The 24285-nt window shown below is 38.8% G+C and overlaps 2 protein-coding genes across 10 annotated transcripts in view; both read left to right on the top strand.

The window, feature by feature from the left end:
- The window catches only part of LOC127370301 (3'-5' RNA helicase YTHDC2), a 47693-nt gene extending 35882 nt beyond the window's left edge, over positions 1-11811 (top strand). For 7 of the 9 annotated variants that reach the window (XM_051412252.1, XM_051412251.1, XM_051412256.1 and 4 more), the window contains exons 27-31: positions 2326-2468; positions 7948-8107; positions 8366-8572; positions 8723-8905; positions 10912-11811. In XM_051412252.1, coding sequence (XP_051268212.1) covers positions 2326-2468; positions 7948-8107; positions 8366-8572; positions 8723-8905; positions 10912-10983 — 765 coding nt within the window. In that variant the 3' untranslated portion in view covers positions 10984-11811. Of the gene's footprint in view, positions 1-793; positions 2215-2325; positions 2469-7947; positions 8108-8365; positions 8573-8722; positions 8906-10911 lie in introns of those variants that run through there. The other 2 variants (XM_051412257.1, XM_051412258.1) reach the window with 2 other exon arrangements.
- A 2954-nt stretch (positions 11812-14765) lies between these two features.
- On the top strand, positions 14766-20218 carry macir (macrophage immunometabolism regulator). The gene is made up of 2 exons (XM_051412391.1): positions 14766-14872; positions 18929-20218. The coding sequence occupies exon 2, from the start codon at positions 18936-18938 to the stop codon at positions 19587-19589; it is 654 nt and encodes a 217-aa protein (XP_051268351.1). The 5' UTR covers positions 14766-14872; positions 18929-18935; the 3' UTR covers positions 19590-20218.
- Positions 20219-24285: the final 4067 nt, after the last annotated feature.

Genomic DNA, 24285 nt, shown 5'->3' with positions numbered 1-24285 from the left:
TAAATTGACCTGCTTGTCACACTGAAACATTGGCTATTTCAGATTGTTAACTAATACGTTAGTGACTATGATGCATTGTAAGCTTACAACAGTGGCAGCAAAGTGAGTGTAACTGAGCAGACATTTGATTCAAATGAATAGTTTATTAAAGATAAACAGCAGAGAAAGGGCTACAATAGCATGTCATGACAAGAAATGTGAACATTACGTTACATCGGTAACAGGCACTGTTAGCTGTGTTAGCTAATGTGCCTGTACAGTTATATGGCCCTGACTCAGTCCTTTATTGCCTTTTATATTATTATTATAATGATATGGCTTCTCAATAAAATTCTAATCGATTAAAAGCCAAGTCTAACATAACTCAAACTTAACATTAGCTTTCTAACGTTTGATCAGCTAATAGGTTAGCTAATAAGACATTCACTTACCTTTCTGTGTAAACAGAGTTTGATGTTGACCAATGTTCTTTTCTTACTAATGTTATCGACAACATCCTTGAATCCAAATTTGGAATAGCACCCGCCATGATAGCTGCATCGTGTGTTTAATTCTGCTGTCCTGCAGTGTTGTAGGTTGCCGGGTGCAGCATTGCTCTAGAAATCCTTCAGTCATGTGTAAAATGTATGCAATGCAAGAACAGGATGTGTTTTTGGAGAAATTCAGTAACAAATGGAAATATTGGTCCATATTCCAAAATCACACTGATCTAAATGGTGTAGTCATGTTTCTGGCAGTTCTTTCTAGCTATTTCTAACTGAGAATACATCTGAATCATGACCCAAAACTCAAGACAAGAACCAAACAGTTGGTCCAAACCATAACTAACCCGTCTGGAAAGGGTCCCTGTGATGTGGAAGACATCCTGCCTGGTACCAGTACCAAAGAAGGCGTGTCCCAGCTCCTTCAACGACTACAGACCGGTGGCGCTGACATCTCACCTGATGAAGTCCCTGGAGAGGCTGGTCCTGTCAATTCTTCGGCCCCTGGTCAGCTCATCACTGGACCCGTCAAATAGTCCGTAATCCACCATAATCCACAGTATGTCAGACTGCAGGACGGTGTGTCTGACACTGTGGTCAGCAGCACTGGGGCTCCACAGGGAACTGTTCTTTCCCCCTTTCTGTTCACCCTGTACACCTCGGACTTTCAGTTCCTCTCTGAGTCCTGCCACCTGCAGAAGTTTGTGGACGATTCTGCCATTGTAGTACACCTGGATAACAAACTGGACTGGGCCAAGAACACTGAGGCTGTTTACAAGAAGGGCCAGAGTTGACTCTATTTCCTGAGGAGTCATTCAACGTATGTAACATCATGCTGAGGATGTTCTACCAGTCGGTGGTAGCCAGTGCCATCTTCTTTGCTGTTGTGTGCTGGGGCAGCAGGCTGAGGGCAGCAGACGCCAAGAAGATCAACAGGATCACCAGGAAGGCTGGCTCCGTCCTGGGGGTCCAACTGGACTCTTTGGTGGTGGTGTCTGAGAGGAGGATGCTGTGTAAACTGCACAGTATCCTGGACAACAACGCTCACCCTCTCCACCAGGTGCTAACCTCGAGCAGAAGCACCTTCAGCAACAGACTCATTCCCCCCCGGCGTAACACAGAACGCCTGTGGCCATCAGACTATATAACTCATCTACCTCCGGTCGCGAAAGGGACAGTGGAGACACTGTGCCCTGAGCAAATGTCACTTTACCATTTTTTACCCAATTTTCACTTCATCACTTTATTTTGTTGTACTGTACCATAGTTAATGTATGCTGATAACAAATGCTGCTACAATTTTTATCACTTTTACCACTGTTACCACTTTATCCAATCGCTCTTTATCACTTCCTTAGTTTGTACTTATTTTATTTCAATTTATGCTGCTAAACTGCACGGTGCGTATTGTTGTATATTGTATATACTGTACCTACGTTTAACTGCAATTTTTGTTACACTTTGTCACATTCAGTTACTTGTTTTCTTCTTTTCTACTTATGTTACCTCTAAGTGTTTGCATTTTGTTGCATTAAGTTAATTGTTTGATTTAATTTATGTTAGCCTTTATTTTAATTTAATTTTATTCTATTTTATTTTATTTTATTTTATGTTAGCTTATTTTTACTCTAACCCTGTAGTACTTTACTTTACCACCTTTGTATTGAAACTGTTGCACAGTAATTTCCCTCGGGATAAATAAAGCTTCTTGAAGCTTAAATCTTGAACTAAACAGTTATGCTGACCTCTGTGCTCTTTACAAAGCCGAACTGCCATGTAATTTTCTCTCATATTATTAGCACGTTTGAAAATTGAGAACCATTTCCAAACTGATGTCCCTCAGGTGCTATCAGAAGAGGAGCAGAGGGCAGGCCTACAGCAGCCCACAGGGATTGGCCAGCGGCCTCGGCCCATGTCATCAGAGGAGGGACCCCATGCTTCTGTGAAAAACTCCAAGAACAGCCCCCAACGACCCACCAATGACAAGTATTTGAGTAGTCTCAAAAATATTTACGATGCAGTGTAATGTATTGTGGATGGAAGGATGTTGCCAGGGATGACAGGGATGGAAAGATGTTGGATAAATAATCCATGCGATTTTTCCCAGAAGTTTAATGAATCCAGTCAGTTGTACTGGTGTATAGCATACTTATAGATTTTTGTACAAATTACACCAGTAAAAGTGAGAGGCACAGCTGATGATAGCTATCATCTTTTGGGGAGTCCTCTCATTAAAGATTCATAAAAATAAATAAATTACTCATTTGTATCATGACGTGCTGAGGAAGAATTTAGCATTCTCACAGCTGTCTTTTAGTCTGGTGGTACTACCGGCAGTGGAAGCTTCTGGATGAACAGGCTGTGGCTGGGATGAGTGCTGTCTTTTAGTATCCTTTGAACTCTGCGCATACACCTCATCTCACCAATATCACTGATGCTGGGTAGCTGAGTACCACTGATCTTCTGGGCGGTTTTAATCACCCTGCTGCAGAGTCCTCCTGTACTAGGCCGTGCATATCCCCTGCAATTTTGTGATGTTTCCAGTCAGAATGCTTTCTATCGCTACTCTGTAAAATTTAAAAAATAATAGGAATATTCTGGATATGGCATTTACATGGAACATAAGAAACCTTGTTATTCATATTTAATATCCCTGAAGTAGGCTACATGATAATAACAGTTCAGTTTCTGATTGTCTGCCTGCAGCTGTGTTTTGATGTCTCATCGTCCATACTAACAGAAGGTTCAGAAACCAGGCAGCGTTTGTCATTTATTACATAGACAGTTTCATAATGAACCAAAAATATTTTTGCTCTTCTCTCTAATATTGTGTGTGTGTGTGTGTGTGGTTGTGAGAGAGAGAGAGAGATATATATATATAGAGAGAGAGATACCAGAGTGGCAGATTAAAGTATTTTGTAAAGATAATGTGAATTAAGTAAATAGGAAAACAAAGTAGCCTACAAGAAAACGATAAATGTTCAATGGTCAATGTTCTCATATGTGAAACATTTGCTGCTGTGTTTTGTTTTTCTGTTTGTTTTTTCTTGTTTTTGTTTTGTTTTTATCTCCCCCCACCACAACAAGACATGTAAGTCCTGTTTTGGATGCAGTCCAGATGGACTGACCAGACATACTACTCAACCTATAACTCCAAAAAATGTGGGACCTCCATTTTGATTAGCAAAAACACACCATATTCAACTACAATAGATCCAGATGTTTCATTAACATCAATGGTAACATTGATAAAGACAATATAACAATAGCAGGTATTTACGGACCCAACACTAACATCCCTGCTTTCTCTATTATTATCTTTATCAACCCAATCCACCCACACCCCCCACCTATATGGCGCTTTAACATCTTACTGAAAAGGAATGGGCATCCTTTCTAGAAACCAACAACACCCTTCACATAACCACAGGCACTCTCTGAGATACAGCTAAAGTAGTCCAAAGAGGTCAAATAATAGCATATTCCACAAACAAACAAAAAAGAAGAAACAGCAAGAGAACATTTTCTACAACAGGTGGTGGAGAGACTGGACACCCTAGCCTCTCAAATGGCTACAGACAGAATCAAAAAGAAAGAAAGAACTACTCAAAACCAAACATGAGTTTAGTAATCTTCTTAACAAAAAAATAGAGTATAACCTTGTTAGACTCAGACAACAAAATTTTGAATTTGGTAATAAAATGGTAGACTCCTGGCCAAGAAATCGAAACAACAAACTGAAAAATCTAACATAACATCAATAGAAGATGTCTCCAGCAACACCCTACATGACCACACTGCAATAAATTAAACATTCAGACATTACTACTCAAAACTATACACCCCTGACAATCTAACAGAATCTGACGCATCTACAGAAGCTGACACTTTTCTGAGGAATGTTTCCCTTCCAAAACTCAACAAAACCCAAACCGAGAATTTGGAGAAAACACTCACCCTTGACGAACTGAAGAAGGCTCTACAATTCATCCCCAACAACAAGTCCCCAGGTTTAGACGGATACCCAGTAGAATTTCATAAACAATTCTGGTCACTTCTGGCACCTTTATTTTTCAATATGATCTCCTCTGATCCTCTGTAGTTTTAAAATTCTTACCATATGAATACTGCCTTAATTACACTCATCCTAACCCCAACAAGGACCCTACACACTTGCTCCAACTACTGCCTTATATCTTTAATCAACACCGATGTAAGAATTATAAGCAAAGCTTTGGCAATAAGACTGGAATCTGTAATTTTATCACTTATACACTCAGATCAGACTGGTTTTATCAAAAGGGAGACATTCCTCACAAAACACATGTAATTCATCTATATAAAACCAGAACAGACATGATTAAACAGCCTGCCATAATTCTAACTTTAGATGTCGAAAAGGAGTCAAACAGGGTAGGGTGGACCTTTCTTTTCACCTCTTTAAACCACTTTGGCTTTGGCCCCCAAAAATCCATGTCCCAAAAAACCCAAAGGACCATTAAAACTAAATTTGATCCATTTACTACACAGCATGAAAGAAAACCTGGTTAGATGGCATACACTCCCAATGTCTTTAATTGACCGCATTTCCAGTGTAAAAAATTCAACTTCTATCGAAAATAAAATAATAAATATCTATTTGCCATGACTCCTGTTGATCCTCCTCTGGGCTGGTTTCCTCTATGAATTCAGCAGTAAATACATTTTCCTGGAAAGGCAAAAGGACCAGGATCAAATTAACTTCCAAAAACCCAAACAATGTATCAGACTCGATCTCCCCCTTCTGCGTATTGCATTTATAGACAAATTGATCACTCATAACTGCTTCAAATTTAACACTATAAATATGAGTTTAGTGTCTTTGAGTTCCTAGAAAAGTGCTCTATAAATAAAATGTATAATTATTATTATTATTATTATTATTATAATAAATACCACTCTGACTGCCTGGTGGAAAGCAAATGAAATACTTAACCTCAGACTAACACCATCTACTCTTACGCATCTACTCTGGTATAACCCTATGTTTAAGATAAATAAGGAACCCATCAACTTCCCTGTATGGAAACGGAGAGGAGTAACCAGCCTGGGGCACCTTTTCCGTGGCAGCTCTCTCAATACCTTTGACCTTCTCCAGCAAACATACAATTTACCCCACAACTGTCACTACCAGAACATACAACTGAAAGAGACCTTAAAGGAGAAAATTTGTCCATAACTTCCACAACTTCACCCCTCCTTTACTTCTCAAATTATGTTTATTTCAAACCAAAAATGACTCTCACAGATTTGTAAACCTTTCTCTCACCATGACACTACAATTTCATTACCAGCAGACAAATGGACATCCGACTTAAGTATACATCAATCAGACATCAATTGACCAACTATATGCAAAAATAAATTTTCCATGTCATACACTAAAAGATAAAAGGTCCTGCACAGAGTGCACGTCACCACTCACAAAATATATCATATGGGCTTCACGGACAGCAACACCTTTACACACTGTCCCACTGCAATAGACAACCACTTCCATGCATTCTGGCTCTGCACACCAGTTGGTCGGTTTTGGTCAGAGGTCATGAGAGAGCTGACTGAGATCCTCAGCCTCAGCATCCCCCTCTCTCCCTCCTTCCGTCTCTTAGGCAAGCTCTCCTCCCTGACAATCCCACAACATCTCCAAACTTTCATCTTAATAGCATTAACTACACTGTGTTCCAAATATTATGCAAATATGATTTCAGTTGAAAAAACATTAGATATTTGTTTTTCAATGAAAGTTTTCAATTGCGCTGCTTCACATGTCTGTTTAGATCACTAACATCAATCTCAGACAGGTTTGTCTTTATTAGTTTGCCAGGTGAGCCTAATTAATGGGAAACTACTTAAGGATGTTGTTCCACATTATTAAGCAAGTCACAGGTTTCATGCAATATAGGGGAAAAATATCTTTCTGCAGATGAAAAGCGTGAAATAGTGCAGTATCTTTCAATAGGTATGAAACCACTGGATATTTTACGAAATACTAAGAGATATTATTATACCAAAGAAGGGCTCCTATGTTAATATGTAACTTGACCTTTAAAGATGTTTTTAATTTAAATAGCTTTGATTTGAGAAAAATTATTCCCTCTAATGCAAAAAATACAACAGTTTTCGGTTTTTAATCCATTAGAAACTTAAGTGTTTTGAAACTCTGTTTTGCATAATAATTTGGAACACTGCATTTTGAGTTATTTTGCAAAAAATGCTATTGTCATCATTGGTAATTGTGTTTAATAGAATCCAGATTACGATATAATTGTTGAGGAATAAAAAATCCTATTGACTGCCAATTATATTGACTATTTAGTAAGAAAAAGAACAAAAACAGTATATGCATAATAATTTGGAACACAGAAAAACAGTTTATGACCAAGAAAACCATACTACTCAACTTGAAAGAAGGAACTAAACTATCAATGAACCACTGGCTCAATTTGTTATCTGACCATGCAAACCTAGAGAAGCTCACATCAACCCTAATAGACAACCTAAACCCATTTAATCTCATTTCAAATACTATTGTTATTATTATGTGTTAATTAAAAAAAATACAAGAAATTGGTAATGTAGGCTGAATATTTTCAAAAGATACATTTTACCCAACAAAAACTAAAAAACACAAATTGGGAAAGTCACAGGTTATTTGCATTATTAAAAACCCAGACAGACTAGTTTTAACAGTGAATGTTAAGAAATTAGTACACTACATGTGTAGGTCTACATTGTCTTCTGCATTGACTAGAAAAATAATCCACAGTTCTTGAATTTAACTATTTCTCGCGCTTCGAGTAGCTGCGGCAGTCAGATTTAAAAAACATGGACATCCAGACTAATCAGTTCATCATCGATAAGTTTAATCCCCTCTCGTAGTCATTAGTTCCTACAAGCAGAATCCAGTCCATGCTGCCTCTGTGGCCATGCTGCATGTACACATCAATGGGGTGAGAACTGATAAACAGAGAGGCACCACAGTGCTCATTCCTGACAATTGTGCTATAATGCATAAAGCTAGTGGTTTGCGCATCACTGGTTAGCTAACACTAACTGATCGGATCTCAGTTTACATGTCACCAGACCCAAGTAAGGCTTTATTCCAGCATGTGCTCTACAAAGTGCTAATGAGTTGTGAAGGGTTAGCCATGACATACCCAGAAAGCCTTACTGTGGGCTTGTTTAAACAGCAAGGCTTTCTGGGTTTAAAGGAGTTGGACTGAATTGGCACTCTCCTATTCTAGTTTAGAGTATTCCAGATGAGTGCCTCTTGAAACTGAATTTCTAACTCCACCTGAATTAAAATAATATAATTATAATAAGTTGAGAGCAATATGAGTTAAATTCAGTTTCAAACCATGAGATTCATTTTCAATCTGTGAAATACAGTTTCAAATGTTGCATATATTTCACTCCTTCTCCTCAGGTCTTGTAGGACAGCAGCCTCGGACCAGCTTCAAATGAAAGCCCACAGCAGAGATGAGCCCTCAATGCCTATTAATCAGCTCTCTGATGACCCTCACTGCTCCAGCCATTCTTCCTGTTTTGTGAACTTGGATAGCCCCTGTCCCTCCTCCTTAGGAAAGGTATTCTCCCAAACATTGTTGATCCTCCTGATTATTTATTTTGCTCTTTTGCTATATTAGGATATAATCTATGTGTGTTTATAAAGTATTCAGATGTATACATTTTTGTTTGTAGAAATATTGAGACATTCCTGGTAAAAACTGTTGCAGTTTATGTGCTGTTTTTACTTACTATTTTAGTTACATGTTACTATCTTCAATGAATGGATGTTTTTGTCAGTTTAGCTATGTTTTCATTTTTATCCTTTTACTCGGCAGGTCTCAAGGCCTCAGCTATCTCAGCTGGTCTTTTCGTCAGTGCGGTACTTCATCATGAAGAGCAGCAACATCAGGAACATAGAAATTTCTCAGCAGAAAGGTATCTGGTCCACCACACCAAGCAATGAGACCAAAATCACCAAGGCGTTCCTGGAAAATAACCTCATCGTCCTCATCTTCTCTGTTCAGGGCTCTGGACACTTCCAGGTAACAAAACACAACACCTGCATCATGCTGTATGTAATCTGTGATCATAATTTAGACCATATGTGCCGGAATATCGACCCTACTGTAAAAGTGCAATATAAATGTGGATCTTTGAAAAAAACTAAACTGATGTATTTTGCCTTTTTACAGGGCTACGCTCACATGACATCAGTCATTAGTCGGGAGAGCTGCCAGGACTGGGGCTTCATGGGACTAGGAGGGGTTTTCAGTGTAAAGTGGATCCACCAGGAGAGTCTTCCCTTCCATTCTACCCAACACATTCTCAACCCATGGAACGACAACAAGAGGGTCCAGATCAGCAGGGACGGACAGGTGAGAGCACGGTGAATATATAAGATACAACTGACAGAAGAAGAGGACACATTCAACAATTGACAACTGAAATAATTACTGTAAATCATAACTGAAATACAGGAAAACACATAAGAAATGCCAATACATAGTTTAAATACATATTCATAACTTTGCCAAGCAGGTCCAACATGTCTGCTTTTCTTGTGTGTTTTCATAGTCGTTTTCTGTTATTTTGTAAGAAGCTGTCTATTAGTGAATGTAGCCTTTCATTAAAAGAGGGTTGCCCAGCATCTTCCAACAACTATTCTTAGCATTTCACTTAGGTCTGTCTCATTCAGTATTAACTGTAATTTATCACATTACTGATACTCTTATATTTTTGGCCCAAGTGTCCACATATTTTTAAACCTTAAAGAATATCAAACTTCATTGTGACAGTGCCTTTCTTCAAGGCCCTTATTTAAGTTAAATATTGTTCTTTTAATTCACGTTTTTAAATTCAAAGTGCCACAAACTAATTGCTGCATATTGAACCTGGAGCCCTGGGACAGTTATTGGTAAACCAGCTTGACAGTGGACAAGTCTGAGGAAACACATGAAATGATTACTTTTTTATTCACCAGTAACATTAGTGGGGAAGCTAGAACCGTAGGAAGTCAACTGGAACTTTACTTAATCATTATCAAGAAAACAAACTGCATGTTTATTTCCTCTGGTTCTTCTTGGTTTCTTGGTATTGTTGTACAATTTAAAATCCAAGTTCAAGTCTGCCCAAACTGTGTTTTTACACACACCAAGGAACTCCTCTTAGACTGACAAAATAGGCCTCTTCTCATTTAAAATGTAACTGATTTTTGACTGTAGTTTGTTACTTAGGTTACAGACTCTTCCACATTAGCTTTACTTCACAGATCCAGAAGCTCCGTCCACTAATTAAATACTGTTAATGGTTAGTGATTCTCATCTCTCATCTTCATCTGCTTATCCGGGATCGGGTCGCTAGTTAGTAAATGGTAAATGGACCTGTACTTGTATAGCGCCTTTCTAGTCTTCCGACCACTCAAAGCGCTTTTACACTACATGCCACATTCACCCTTTCACATAGTGATGGCATCGAAGTCCATCGAACAAAAACTAACATTTATACACATTCACATGATGCACGGCATCGGGAGCTGCTCAAGGATACTTCAACATGTGGCACCAGGAACCGGGGATTGAGCCCACAACCTTCCGATTAGGGAACAACCCGCTCTGCCTCTGAGCCACAGCTGCCCCAATGAGTGATTGCAAAACATAATATCTGCGATGTTACAGTGGGTTCACATTGTTATTACCTAATAGATCATGAAAGGAAGCTCCAGGGCCCGGTCTACATACAAATTTGTCATGTACCAAATCTAGCTTGTCCATGTCTGAATCTCAGATTTTAGGGGAGTGTACAGACATAGGGGAATGTGAAAACACCTCTCTAGTGACAAACTTTGCACAGATACAAGCAAAGTTAAGGTCTGTCATTATAGCGGACATAACATATTTTGAGTGGAGAGGATTTTTAAATACAGTTACAAGCAAAAGACAAATAACACATTTGCGTGTTGGGGCATGTTGTGGTTGTGTCCTGCACCAGGAAATTTCATATAAATGAGATTGTCATATAAGGCTTACTTCCTGTTTCTAGTAGGTAGCGCTAGCGGCATGTAGATGTGTTCAGGCTGGGATTCTTATCAAAAATGGGAAGTTTGGGGCAGAGTGGACAGTGTAAACTCAAGCTACAACTGTGTAAACTTAAGCAGTTTACAGAAAGTTTAGCAATATTAATGCTTGGAAAGAATTTTCATTTCATCCTGTAAATATCACATTTAGCTGGTCAGTTGAAAATATCAGGTTGATAATGTCATGTGTTGCCCAGTGAGTGATGCATTTGCCTTGCTCTATGATTTATTTAGAAAGTCAGTCAGTTTCTTTCATTTTAACTAGTACTGCATTTTAAACTTTTTCACATCTCTTTTTGTCTCATGTAGGAGTTAGAGCCCCAAGCAGGCAGCCAGCTGCTGTTACTGTGGGAGAGAAACTCTGGGAGTCAAGTTCAATAAGAGATAGAAGCAAAACACCTCCTCGCACCACGCTCGCCAAGTTCTGTTCTTTCTCAGCCAAATCTTGCTAAAACTACGTGCATACTTTGTATATTGATAGAAACATGCATTTTCTATCAATTACAGGGTAGATCCTTTAGATATATTACATGTTTTATATCTATTTTGCCTTAAACAGCGCTACCAGACTGCACTACCAGTTAAGGCAAGATGGTGGGACAATGGAAGAGGGACTGAATTATTTGAAAGCAAAAATTCAACACTTCTCTTGTTTCTCTGTTTTATCTATTTTTTTTAAATTTTATTTAATAAGCAAGATGTCATTTATTTTTTATTCCTTGTATTCAAACTGGTACCTCAGTTCTTGTCAAATTGTATTTTCACACTGAAATATATGTGGCTCTATGGATATTACACATGGTTGAAAAAAACTGAAATGAATTAGAATTAATGAAATATGTTTGTACCACTGATGTTTTGATTTTATAAATACAGCAGCATTACAGTTCATTCAGATTGTTGATTACCGTTCAGATTGTTGTAATGATGGGCATTATCAGGGCCTATTAATAGGACTCATTAAAACATATTTGTCCACTTTTTGCAAATGTTTCCTTGATGTAGACATAAAATCTAAATATATGTTGTTAGCATTTTTGCATGTTAATTTTTGCTGCTGTACAAGGAGAGCTGAAAAGGGAATTTTTGAGTGTTCAGTTAAGGCATTTGCAAGTTTCGGTTATTGGGGTGACAAATAACACTTTTATACCCATTTATTTGCCTGCCTCTACCTGCTTGTAAGTTATTTTCATTAAATCGCCAAAAACATCTTGTTGCATGTACTGTGTTGCATTTGAGTCCAAACCAGCTTTTCCTAAGCTATGAGAATGAACTGACCAAAAAAGGACTCAGCAGAAAGTCCACAGCCCAACCTGCCTTTTTCATGGACTGATTTTGGAGTGACTAAGGATGTTTTTTTACAGTCAGGAGTCCCTCACTGTGTTTTAGAAGTGGGATCTTGAGTTTGTCAACATACTAGCATTATACAGATGGAAGTAACACACTTGCTTTGTTCCACCTCCTGTTTTTCTTGCTCCTGTCACTCCAGCCTCCTTTGCTTCCTGGTCAGCTAGCCTGCAGCACGTTAGCAACCAGCATGAAAGCCTCCAGTCTGTCCCTTTGCCTGCTATCTTCCAACAAGCTAGTCACCAGCCAGCACTCCAGTCGGTTAGGCTTGCGTTTGTGAGCCTGCAGCCTTCCTGTCCTGAATTAGCCTGCCAGCCTCCTTTTTATGAATCCAGTGAGACTTTAATGAACTGTTTGAGGGGCCACCCTGTCATCCAGAAGTCACTGTTCATAAAGACATCTGTTTTTGTTTCCCTGTCAGTGGTTTGGCTGGCACGTGGTCCTGATTGTCCGTGTGATATTTCACCACAAATATATATAATATTTGAATCTAGATATTAACTGTGTAGATTGTATAGTTTTACAAACATTGATTTTAAATTGAGAGTGCACAAACTTTTTTTGTGTGAAACTCCATGAAAAACCTGGATACTTCGACATGTGGCACCAGGAGCCAGGGATCGATCCAACAACCTTCCAATTAGGGGATGACCCACTCTGCCTCTGCACCACAACTGCATGCTCATCTCTTCTTTGTTCACATTAATTGAAACATTAGTTGACAATAATACTGGGAAATGAGTGCAAGAGGTAATGTAGATTTACATTAGTGACAAACTATTCATTCAGCAGTAGCTCGGACCGTAAATGTCGTGATTAGTCTCCACAGCCTTGTGGGAGTTAAAAGGTTCAAACTTGTTGGGATGGGGTCTGAGACAGGTTGATGGCTTTGATAAAGAAATTATTGAAGTTAATTGATGAAGACTGATTGCAGAAAAGCAGTCTAAATATATATCTGATTACAGATTTAAGATGCCTGTGTTTAAAGAGACATATTTACCTGTTGAGGGCAGGCAGTGATTATTTCTTTCTAATAGTAATAGTTTGATAATTCAAGAAGCTCATGAAGTAGTTATGGTAGTGAAGGCTATGGGAATACATGGCTCAATAGAGCTGTGACTATGTCACCATGGCTGCAATGCTGAAAAGGAACCTGGGGTTCTTATTTTCTTCTGTTAATGTTGAATAATAGGCTGCTCTGGCATTACAGAGGGCCTTTCTACATGTTTTAAGACTATCTTGCCAGATTGAATGCAATTCTACTGGCTTGGTAGAACACCATTTCCTTTCAAATTTCTGTGCTATTTGTTTTAATTGGTGGGTTTGGTGGTTATACCACGGTGCTTCCTATGTTTTACTGTCTTCTTTTTTGGATGGGCAATAGAGTTGAGTGTTGTTTGCAGTGAGCCTGCAGCACTATTAACAAGATTATCAATTTAGGAGAGGCTAAGATTTTCATAGGAGTCCTCTGTTATATTCAGACATGACATTGAATGAAAAATAGAATCTCCTCCTTAAATTTAACTACAGCACTATCAGAGGACTTAAATGTTCAATATCAATGGCATATGATAGAACTTGGTTTACACTCTGGCAAAAGCCAATTGAGTCTAATAATGAGATGAATGCATTGCTAAGGCTGGCATTATCAACATCTACATTAATCACCTACAATATTTACTTTATCCGTTTTAAGAATTAAACTTGATAAAAACTCTTAGAATTCACATAGAAAATGAGAGTACGGGCCAGGAGCATGATACACTATAACAGACTTTTCCAAGTCAGGTGGGTTTTTTGTGTGGTTTTACCCAGAAAGTCCACCAGTTATCTATGAAGCCCACATCATCTTCTGGACACCACCTCAATAGCCAGCGGTGGAATGATGACATGCGGCTATACATGCCATCACTGGTCAGATTAGGTAGGGATCCAGAGAAAACTAAGGAGTCCGACATTGACTCAACATTCATTTTAGTGACCTCTGATTGGTGTAATCGGGTGTCATTACCACCAATGTGAATAACTATTTTACTGTATTTATGTTTGTCCTTAGCCAGTAATTTCAAATATGATTCCATATCGCCCACTCTGGGCCCAGGGATGCATTTAACTCTGATCGCTGGCTTCGCTAAACTTCACGTTTCTGACTATTGAGCTGCCAATAACCAGAGTTGGTTTGCTCAGTGGGTGTGTCGCTGATGGGGGAAATCTATTGGAAATGTGAACTTGTTGGTGGGGAACTGTGGGCTTCTGCTGCCTGGGGCAATGCTTCCTTCAGACAGTCACCCAGCCTCCCTAGCTTCCCGGCTGCTCGGGAACCGCTGGGGGACGGCTAGCAGAAGCTAGGGTTGGCCCGCACCCATTACTGGGGGCTGGCTAACTATAGCAGTTTGCCACTACTGTTGGACCATAACTGCACAGATTCTTCCACATTTAGTTGTAAACTTAACGTTATATAGAAATTAAATGGAAAAGTAGAACATTTTACACTTAAAATGTCTCATTATAACGACTTTTATTTTTTTTCATCACATTGGCAGAAATTGCCTTCCATATTAATAACTCATAATTTTAATTTAGTACGTCAAAATATTGTCAACATATTATTTTTATCAGACAATCCAGATAAGTCAAAATGTTGTAGCATGAGCATTTTCTTTTATATTACCAACTAAATTGCCTTACATAAACGGAGGATTATGTGATACAGGCTTACTGGATAAAAAGAACACTTGTGTTACGTAAACCACAGTAAATAATAAGTAGAGTTGTCATTACGACTAAAAATACTGTAAAGAATGTATGCCTTTTCTGTGAAAAGTAGACCGGAAGTGTCCCTTTTGCTGCTGTTGACGGAACACAGTCGTGGAAGAGCACATAGACGGAGAGGTTGAACATCGGATTCTCCGCAGTGAAACAGGTTTGTATTTTATTCTGTTTTCATTCAGTCAGTTAAATCATAGTTTATGAAACCAACATATATCCGATGAGGATTAAACAGCGAAGATGAATCCACATAAACGAGTCAGGTCCCACCCCATGACTTGATCTTGATAATCAAGTCTGAAATGTGTCGCTATTTGAAATTATCAGTCTGTCGAATTTATCCGTGAATGATACAGTAATGCAAATATTGTGTTGAGACGTTTTTATTACTACTGGCAGTGCTACATTCCCATTGAGCAGCGGACAGGATGAACCTGGCCTGTCGTCGTTTGTTGCAACAGCCATCTTTTACTAATGTTATCTTTCATACAGCTTTTAAAAAAGCTACAATAGCAGCTACATCATGCCTATTGTGAGTGTTTGTGAAGTGTGGGACGCCTGATATGTGAAGGCTGGATTTGCAGCGTTCGTGCACTGAGAGGGTTTTCTGTCACTCATGCCCCTTTTCCACTGAGTCAGTATGGCACGATTTAGCCGCGCCATGGCGTTCATACGCAATGAACTGGCTTCTGTCTGTGCTGTTCATCCATGTTTAAATAATCCGATTTCACCGTAGCAACGGTCTTACAATATGACAAACAAGAAATCAACCCATACCCTCCCCATTTAGTTTATATTCACAAAACCAAATTATTAGTTTGTGGTGCTCCCAACATTGAAAATGAATGATTGATTTAAAGTAAACAGCAATGTCTCCTTCATAAATACTGTTCCTGTTACTCATAATCCATAGAATTTAGCCGTTGATAGTTTTATTTGGTAGGCATTTAAAATTTCCTGCTGTGACTCTAGTTACTGCCAACTACATGCTACCAATCAACACAGTGTGCCCTATGTAGTACATGCGGTATACTGCTTTTCATACTATGGAGCATAAACCTGTTAAATGGATTTATTTTGCAGTATGCTATGCCAGGTTCAGCTGGTTTCTGATTTCGGAAAGAAGTATTTAGCACAGCTAATGACAAGCCACCGCTACTGTGTTGTTATAAAAAAAACCGTAAATAATGTAGGTTATAAATAGATTTTTCTCAGAGATTAACATTTCTCTGAGAGATGAGTAATGCCTATCTGACAAGTGGAAGGAACCAGGCTCACTGGCAGGTAGACTGGTCCAATGGGTACTGGAGATTTGTTCCACATCAGTACGGCATCCAAGTATTTTTGGCATACTGCAGATTTTACTTTTGTTTGCATAATGCATACTACATGCTACATTCTGGCCAAATCAGTACATACTGATAGTATAGTATGCAGTTTCCAATACAGTCCTGTCTTTTCTCTCACTATACCTAGTTCTTATCTGAGCCATTTATTGTCATCCCACAGAGACTTTGCAGTAGCAGAAGTCCCCGGTTCTTTAACTTTGTTCATGCAGGAATCAACATTCTGTTGTCCAGGGATTCTTTGATCGGTTTAAGATTAACTTCTGTACAACAGGTGATTGAGATCATTATCGTCTTCACTTCACCTTTTTTTGTTGGGTCAGTCTCATGTTATTCCATGGTGCAATGCTTTTGAGATCAGTTGTCACACACACACATTATTTTTGTGTCCACTGGCATTCCACAAAGACCGTACCTACTCAGCTTCTGATTGGTCAGACTCAACCCAAGACAGGGTTTGACATCAACCATGGCCAGTAGGGCACATGAGGATTTGAGCAACTTTGAGAAGTGCCAAATTGTGATGGCTAGACAACTGGGTCAGAGCATCTCCAACGAGCTCTTGTTGCTGAAAAAGTAGCTGGTTCTGATAGAAAGGTGTCAGAACACACAGTGCATCGCAGTTTGTTGCGTATGGGTTACGGTGTATGTATTTTAAATAATTCAATTAATATCATGATAGCTAATGGCTTTAACTAATAACTGCTAGTCAGAAGTCTTAGTAGCAGCCCTAGTAAAATTACACATAATATTAGGTTTCAAATCAATGGATGTGCAAGTATTTAGGTCCATTACTTAACTAAAAGTACTAATACCAACCCCACTACTCGCCTACAAATAAAAGGTCTGCATTCTAAACCTTACTAAAGTAAAAGTATGTAAGTATTATAGCAAACTTTAGTGTATGAAAAGTAAAAGTAGTCAATGTGCAGTAAAATTATCCCTGTCAGTGTTGGGGCTATCCCCAATAAAGATTTTCCATTTTGTGTACTAACGTTAGTTGTTCAAGCCATTATTTGACTAGTCATTAAATGTTTATGATATTAATTTAAATATTTAAATGACTGATTAATTCATTAATGTCTGTCTAACTGATTAGTTGTTGCACTTCATCAACTTTCACTGGGAGAGAGAACCATGTGTAGAGACTGGATAAACCACTGTTAACATGGATGAATTTTATGAATGAGTCTGCTCACTGTCTGTGAACAACAGAGATTGGTCTGTGACAGTGAATGTGAATATTCATTAATATTCAGGAGTAAAGGAAATTAAAATAGATATATGAAAGGAATCTAGTGGTGTAGTTGCAGATTGCAACCAACTCACCTAACTCTGCCCTTCCAAGCATATAGGAGAAACTACGATGCTTGCAGAACTCGCGAAAAGTCCTATCTAGAGCCAGTGTTTGGTTTGTCTGTTCTGGGCTACTGTAGAAACATGGCGGTTTAAGATGGTGGCCTCCATAGAAGAGGACTCTGAGCTCTGTAGATAAAAACGACTAATTCCTAAGGTAAAAAAAAACACGATTTTCATTTTCAGGTGATTATACACTGACATGAATATAAGAAGATAAGATGTACCTTTATTGATTCCCCGTAGGAGAAATTCAAATTAGACGCAGCAACATAGGGGTATGTAGTGCAAAGAGTACAGAAGTGAAAGTACAATAAGAATCACAAAATAAGAATATTACAAAATATAATAGAAAATATAGACCTTTAAATGAAAAGTATATACACTATATGCAATATGCAAGTAAAATGGTGTGCAAAATATTTTGAGCAGCTTTGACTAAAAAACTAAACTGCACATGTGCAACTTAAATATAAATAGTTTGTAGGTTGGGGTTGAACCGGTCTTAGTCAGCGGGTCAGGGGGTTGGAGGCACTATGTGCTGTGGCATTGTGGAGTCTGATGGCTGATGGTACAAACGAGCCTCTAAACCGCTTTGAGGCTCGGGGCTGGGTCAGTCTGTGGCTGAACGTGCTCCTGAGCTGCCTGAGCTCAGTGTAGAGCGGATGAGAGGGGTTGTCCATGATGGCTTTCAGCTTCCCTTTTATCCTCTTCTCAGTCACAGCCTCTACACTGACAAGCTCCATCCCCACCACCGAGCTAGCCTTCTTCACCAGCTTGCTCAATTTGTTGGCAGTTTGAAGTCCCGATGCTTCCTCCCTAGCATACCACAGCAAAGAAGATGACACTGGCCACTACAGACTGGTAAAACATCTGTAATATCTGAGTGTACACGTTGAAGGACCTGAGCCTCCTGAGAAAGAACAGCCTGCTCTGTGCTTTCCTGTAGAGGCCCTCAGTGTGGTAGGCCCCGTCCAGTTTTTGTTGAGTGTCACTCCCAGGAACTATGAATTTTATTTTACACATACATTTCTGCCAATAGAATAGATAGACCTTTATTATTGAAATTGTAGCAGATTAATCTTTTGATCGATAATTTGAGTCATCAGGGATTTCATGCATGACACTGACACTGTGATATTTTATCCAGTTGAAGAAAACATCTTCATCCTTTGGTGCAATTAAACATAACATACACCCTATTGTTGTCACCAACTACACCAGGGAATTCAGTAATAATCATGAAATCGGCTGGTGATTATTTCATGTACACTTAATGAACTGCTGAACGAAGTGGGAAATGGAGAGCACATTTGTAATGTGGTGAGTGTTCATCAGTGCTGCAAACTACATTTTTATAGTGTCGGTATTTGACACTGTGGTAAGAATATTTTTATAAAAATGTCTGCTGCAGCTTTAAGATGTTTAGTGAATATGGCCCCAAAGAGATTGTATTTTGTGTAACTGCTGTATGACTCAAGTGATGTTTTTTCTCTACATTTCATCAGTCAGGATATGTCTGTAAGGATGGAAATGGATATCACTGGAGTGTCCAGGGCACACGTCTCCATTCTTCCTACAGCTGAGATCAAAGCTACATTGAAACCAGAAGCAGAGAGACCTCGCTGTGCCAGCACCCCGTGTTCGCCCATTAGAGGGACTGTTGCAGGATACCAGATCCTCCACATGGACTCAAATTATCTGGTAGGCTTCACCACTGGTGAGGAGCTGCTTAAACTGGCCCACAAGTGGTCAGAAGGCACTCCAGAGAAGGGCTCTGTATCAGAGGCAGTGGCCAGCTCCATTCAGAGCTCTGTCCCAAAGTCTGTGGACTTGGGCATCCACCGGTCTTCACGAATCTTTAAAGGAAAAAGTCGCTACTACCAACCCTACGACATTCCTGCTTCCAACGGGCAGAGACGGAGGCGTATGCCCAGCTCGAGTGACACCTTCCTCAGGTCCCTGGCCCATGGGGAGCCTGGGAGGAGTCTGCATGCTCCACTACCCCTGTGTCTGCTTAAAGGGAAGAGGGCCCAGTCCAAGTCTCTGGACTACCTTAATCTGGACAAAATAAGTACTAAAGAGTCATCAGACACTGAGGTGTTACAGTACCAACTGCAGCATCTCACCCTACGAGGAGAGCGCATGTTTACCAGAAACAAGACATGAAAGCCCTGTGGAAGGCCTTTTTTTAGGTGTCTTTCACTCTCCTGGGGATTTAGGTGCTATTTCCAGCTTGGTTTCTTTCTACTCAGATTATAAGCAGTTCTTTAAAAGACAGTCTGATAATCTTGTTATATTATTAACTGGGGGATTTACCTTGTACTGTACACATAATGTTGTGAAGAAGAAATCCTTAAATTACTCCCCACATTGTGATGAGATTGTTGAGGTTAACAAATGTGAATTATATAAATTTAGCAATAACAGGTGAACCTATTTATTGACAGCGTTGTGTGTTTGTACTGGTCAGAGATGCACTGATATATCAGTCTACAGCTGATAAAAGCACATATACTGTATTGGCTTTAAAATGCACCATTGTTATCAGTCCAGTCCTTTTTACTGCTTATCTGTGAGGAGTTGTGTTAGTAGAAGTTTTGTCAGATTTGATTCAGATAATGGCACTGCATACAACTGTCAGATTAGCAAGATAATACTTTTATAATGTTGCTAATTAATTGATTTATTGCTGTTTTGTTGCTGTCATTTAATAACACTGTGTTTGAATCTCTTATTTACCATAAGATGGGCATGTGTGAAATAAACATTACTCCATTCAAAATTTGTTCATTAAAGGATGGGTAAGATATGTTTGGTCCATCTTATAACAATACTCACATGCCATATACACATTTAAAGAGTTTGGCTGCTGTAATCATGCCTTCTGTCCATACTGGTGCTTAAGTGATCCCTCCCCTTTTTGGCAAAGCCAAGGCCAGCACTGTAAACAGGAAAGTCTGTGACTTCTTGAGTGAGTGAGTGACGCCCTTAACTGGTCGAGAGAGGGAGTTTTGGTCTTTCAGAATGAATAGGCGCAAACATTAATTGTGTACCAGATTCTATGAGTATAGGCGCATCCCTCTAAAGTTATTGCTATTGGCTTTATCCTTTGCCCGTAGGCCCAACCTCTGTCTCACCTTGGGCCCTTTTCCACCAAATTTGCTCGGGTTCTTGACTCCGTTCCATTCAAGGTTCTTGGAGTCTTGGTGCTATCTGATGAACTTGCCTTTATGTCCACCAGTTTTGAACTATAGTAATCAGATGCATCATCAACAGAGGGTGTTTTACAATGCACAAAGACTACGACAGAATACGACACACCCACTTTGGTTCCCAAGGAAAACCTGCTATTTTGGTTTCCAACTGGGAACCAACTTTTCAGTTTCTGGACCTATTTATTTTTAGTAAGAATGTTAAGAAAGGTTTAAAACTAGTACAGTTGGCTCCCAAAAACTCTTCTTCAATTTGTGCTAGCACTAAAACAATTCCATAGCTGTGCCTATACTGGGGTATGGTCCATAACTACTATATATATTTTATATATATGGCTATTGCTACCCACAAACACACCTGCCTGTGAAATCCTATGTGCACAGACAGTGCAAGGGAGTGCATAGCTATGCTGCAGAGTTAAGCAGCATAGTTATAATTAGAATAAGTTCTCTTTCAAATCAAACATTTTAATATGAGTTATATGAGTTAAAAGGTTTGTTCTTGCAACTGCATTTATCTTTTTTTTTACGCTAACGTAGCTTAACCCAGTCATTGTTCTGCACTATGGTACACTTTAAAAATTAACATTACTGTGACCACTACAGAAAAATAGTAGGAAAATACAGGTATTCAGATTATAGATACTACCACTGACACGATCCAGCCATATATTTTTATGCCTTTAATGGTTTGTGACAGCCAAAGATAGACAAAGGGCGAGAGGGGACAATATGCAGCAAAGGGTTGCTGGTTGGAACCAAATCTGTGCTTCTGTGGTAAGAGCTCAGCCTCAGTACATGGGGTGCAAATGCTACCATATGGGCTACTTCATATTTCTTTTTCAGTGTGACCCATATCAGATTCCAGTGTGAACAGGTCACCGTCCTGAAGAATGTCAGTCTGGAGTGAAGTAAAGGTTATGTGAATTCTGATCTTATGTTCACAGTCACATTGCAAAAAGGAAAATTCTGACCTGTATCTGATTTGGACCACATATGAAATCAGATTTGGGTCAATTTGGCCTGCAGTCTGAACGCAGCCTTAAGATGGGGGAGGGAATCCATTTCACAGTTTGTCTAACTGTAACTGTGATGAGACTTAATTTCATCTTCAGCTAAACTTTGAAAGGTATTTTTACACTGAAAGAGGACTGTTCATTTTACCCTATTTTACATTTGGTTGCACAAGGAGAGTCACTTCACAGCCAGTATAGATAGGATGAATAACAATCAATAACTCTTTCAATATACATATGGCATACTTTTATTAAACACTTACCTCTGTGGGCCTCATATAAACACTGCAATATTGTACATAAGCAAAGCATAGTGAACACGTACAGTTCTATGGAAGAATCTGCACACCACTTCAGTTTTTGAAAAAACAATTGTGCTGCCTTGAATGGAAATTTGATTTCTTGTCTTTGTTTTTTATTTTATTTTTTCTCCATTTGACAAACATGTAACATTTTAAGCCTCTGGGTAGAATTTTCATGTAAAAAAAATTTAATTTGTAGAAAATGAAACAATCTGAGTAAAATTCCATAGGTGGAGTGTCAGCGTGTATGTCTGCTACATTGTCTTTTTTTGAGACCGCCTGGGAGGATTTTTACATTTAACATTTATCCAAACATAGGGCCTTTATTATGCATATTTATTAATTTTGTGATAGGACTATGGTCCTTCCTTTTTAAATTTAGAAGTTTTGCAAATGTTGAAATGTGTTCACTTTTAAATCAGTTTGAAGAACATGAATGTGAGATTTAAAGGAGGCCATGAAACTCAAAAGCCCCTTCTAGAGACAGTGTCTGGTTTGTCCATTCTGGGCTACTGAAGAAACATGGCAGTTTAGATAAAAACAACTCATTCTAAGGTAACAAAAACACAATAATTCCTATATTCACCAAAACCTATAGATATTATGCTCATTTCTGCCAATAGATCTTCATAAATGTGGATTTACACTACACAATTATTGCTAAAAGAATTCACAATAACAATATCGAAAATGTGAAAAATAGTAGTAAGAGTAATAATGCTATCAGTAACATTCATCCTTAACTTTTATTGTGTATTTTGTCTCTTGTATGATGAATGAATTACACTCAACGGTGACACCGGCAACCAGTGATAAGGTGCATTATCACAATCAATTAAATTTTTGCACAAAAATTGAAACTGCTGGGAAAAAGATATGGAGAAGTTGGTATTTGATAAAAGCAAAATGCAACATTATAATCCTAATCATGATGTACAAGAAGCACTCCACTGGAGTTTTCAAGTAAAATGAAAACATCAGATCTGTGTGGCGAAATTCCATCACATTTTCTACATCATTTTCATTTGTGTGATGTTTTACTGCTGCTCTAAAGTAAAGATCTGGAGTAAAGGCTACTGTTATTGATGATATAAAGTAGCATGGACTAATGACTATATTACAGAAAAGTAAAGATTAAGTAAAGATTGAATTCTTCTGCTCAAAATAGCGAGAAAATTATATGAAAAGCAATCACTTTGAAATTCAAGGCATGTACAAACTGATTCACTATACTGTCTGTAAAGTCATTCCTATGCACTAATAGTGATTCCTTAAGTCAAACAGAAAATGTACACTTGATGTTAACCAATGACTGTTCTATGATTAAAGCTTATTTCAAACAGATCTCTGAGGAGATCAGAAGGAAGTTTACAGTATTATTTCAGTTTCTGCCTGAGGGGAGATTGCGTCCCTGGATTAAACAGTGCAGTGTGGAAAGTGTTTCTGCACTCACTCCTTTAGTGGATGAGGAAATGTGGAGGGCTGCATTAAAAGAAATGTAATTTTTTTCAATGGGGTGGCTGTGGCTCAGAGGCAGAGCAGGTTGTCCACTAATTGGAAGGTTGTTGGTTCGATCCCCGGTTTCTCCCGCCATGTGTTGAAGTCCTTGAGCAAGATACTGAACCCCAAATTGCTCCTGATGCTGTGCATTGGTGTGTGAATGTGTTAGTTTCTGTTCGATGGGCTTTGCCATCACTGATTGAAGGTATGTGAAAGGGCAAATGTGACATGTAGTGTAAAAGTGCTTTAAGGAAGACTGGAAAGGTGCTATACAAGTACAGTTCCATTTACCAATTAAAACTGTAGTTGGTAAATTTTATAAAAAATAACTTTTGTTATATATGCTGACATTTTTTACTATATCCTGACAGATAATCTGTGAAAAAACAAGTTTTTCTGGCTCCTCCTACAGCATTTACAAGAATGAAAACAGCCAATCAGAGCCAAGAAAGATAGTTGATTGTTGAGTCTCAAACGTCAAACTTGATGCTATGAATGAGACTCAATTATCAACTATCTTCAAGGCACCAGCCCAAAACGTCTTTCTGTCTATCTTGGCTGAAACAGTGAGTAGGAATGTACTGTCACCCATCGGTTACAATGTGATAATGTGATAATAGTAACGGAAGAAAAGGCTGAAAACAGGGCATGTCCGGCAGTGCAAGAGCAGTATTTTCTGTGGGAGAAAGTAACTCTCTGTGTAGATTTTCGGTTTTGTCAATTTTCAGATCTGTTAAATGCACATAAAATCGATAGAACACAGCACAGGGAAAGCGTCTTTAAGTTGGCAATCATGGAATGGACTATGTTTTGTGGGGTATCTGGTTAGTCT

Source organism: Dicentrarchus labrax, unplaced genomic scaffold (assembly GCF_905237075.1).
Source record: "Dicentrarchus labrax unplaced genomic scaffold, dlabrax2021, whole genome shotgun sequence".
NCBI lineage: Eukaryota > Metazoa > Chordata > Actinopteri > Moronidae > Dicentrarchus > Dicentrarchus labrax.
The sequence above is the reverse complement of the archived record's forward strand: the minus strand, read 5'-3'. Positions and strand labels throughout refer to the sequence as shown.

Excerpts from the sequence above, each read along its gene's own strand:
- macir (XM_051412391.1), top strand. The coding sequence starts at position 18,936 with ATGTCTGTAAGGATGGAAATGGATATCACTGGAGTGTCCAGGGCACAC.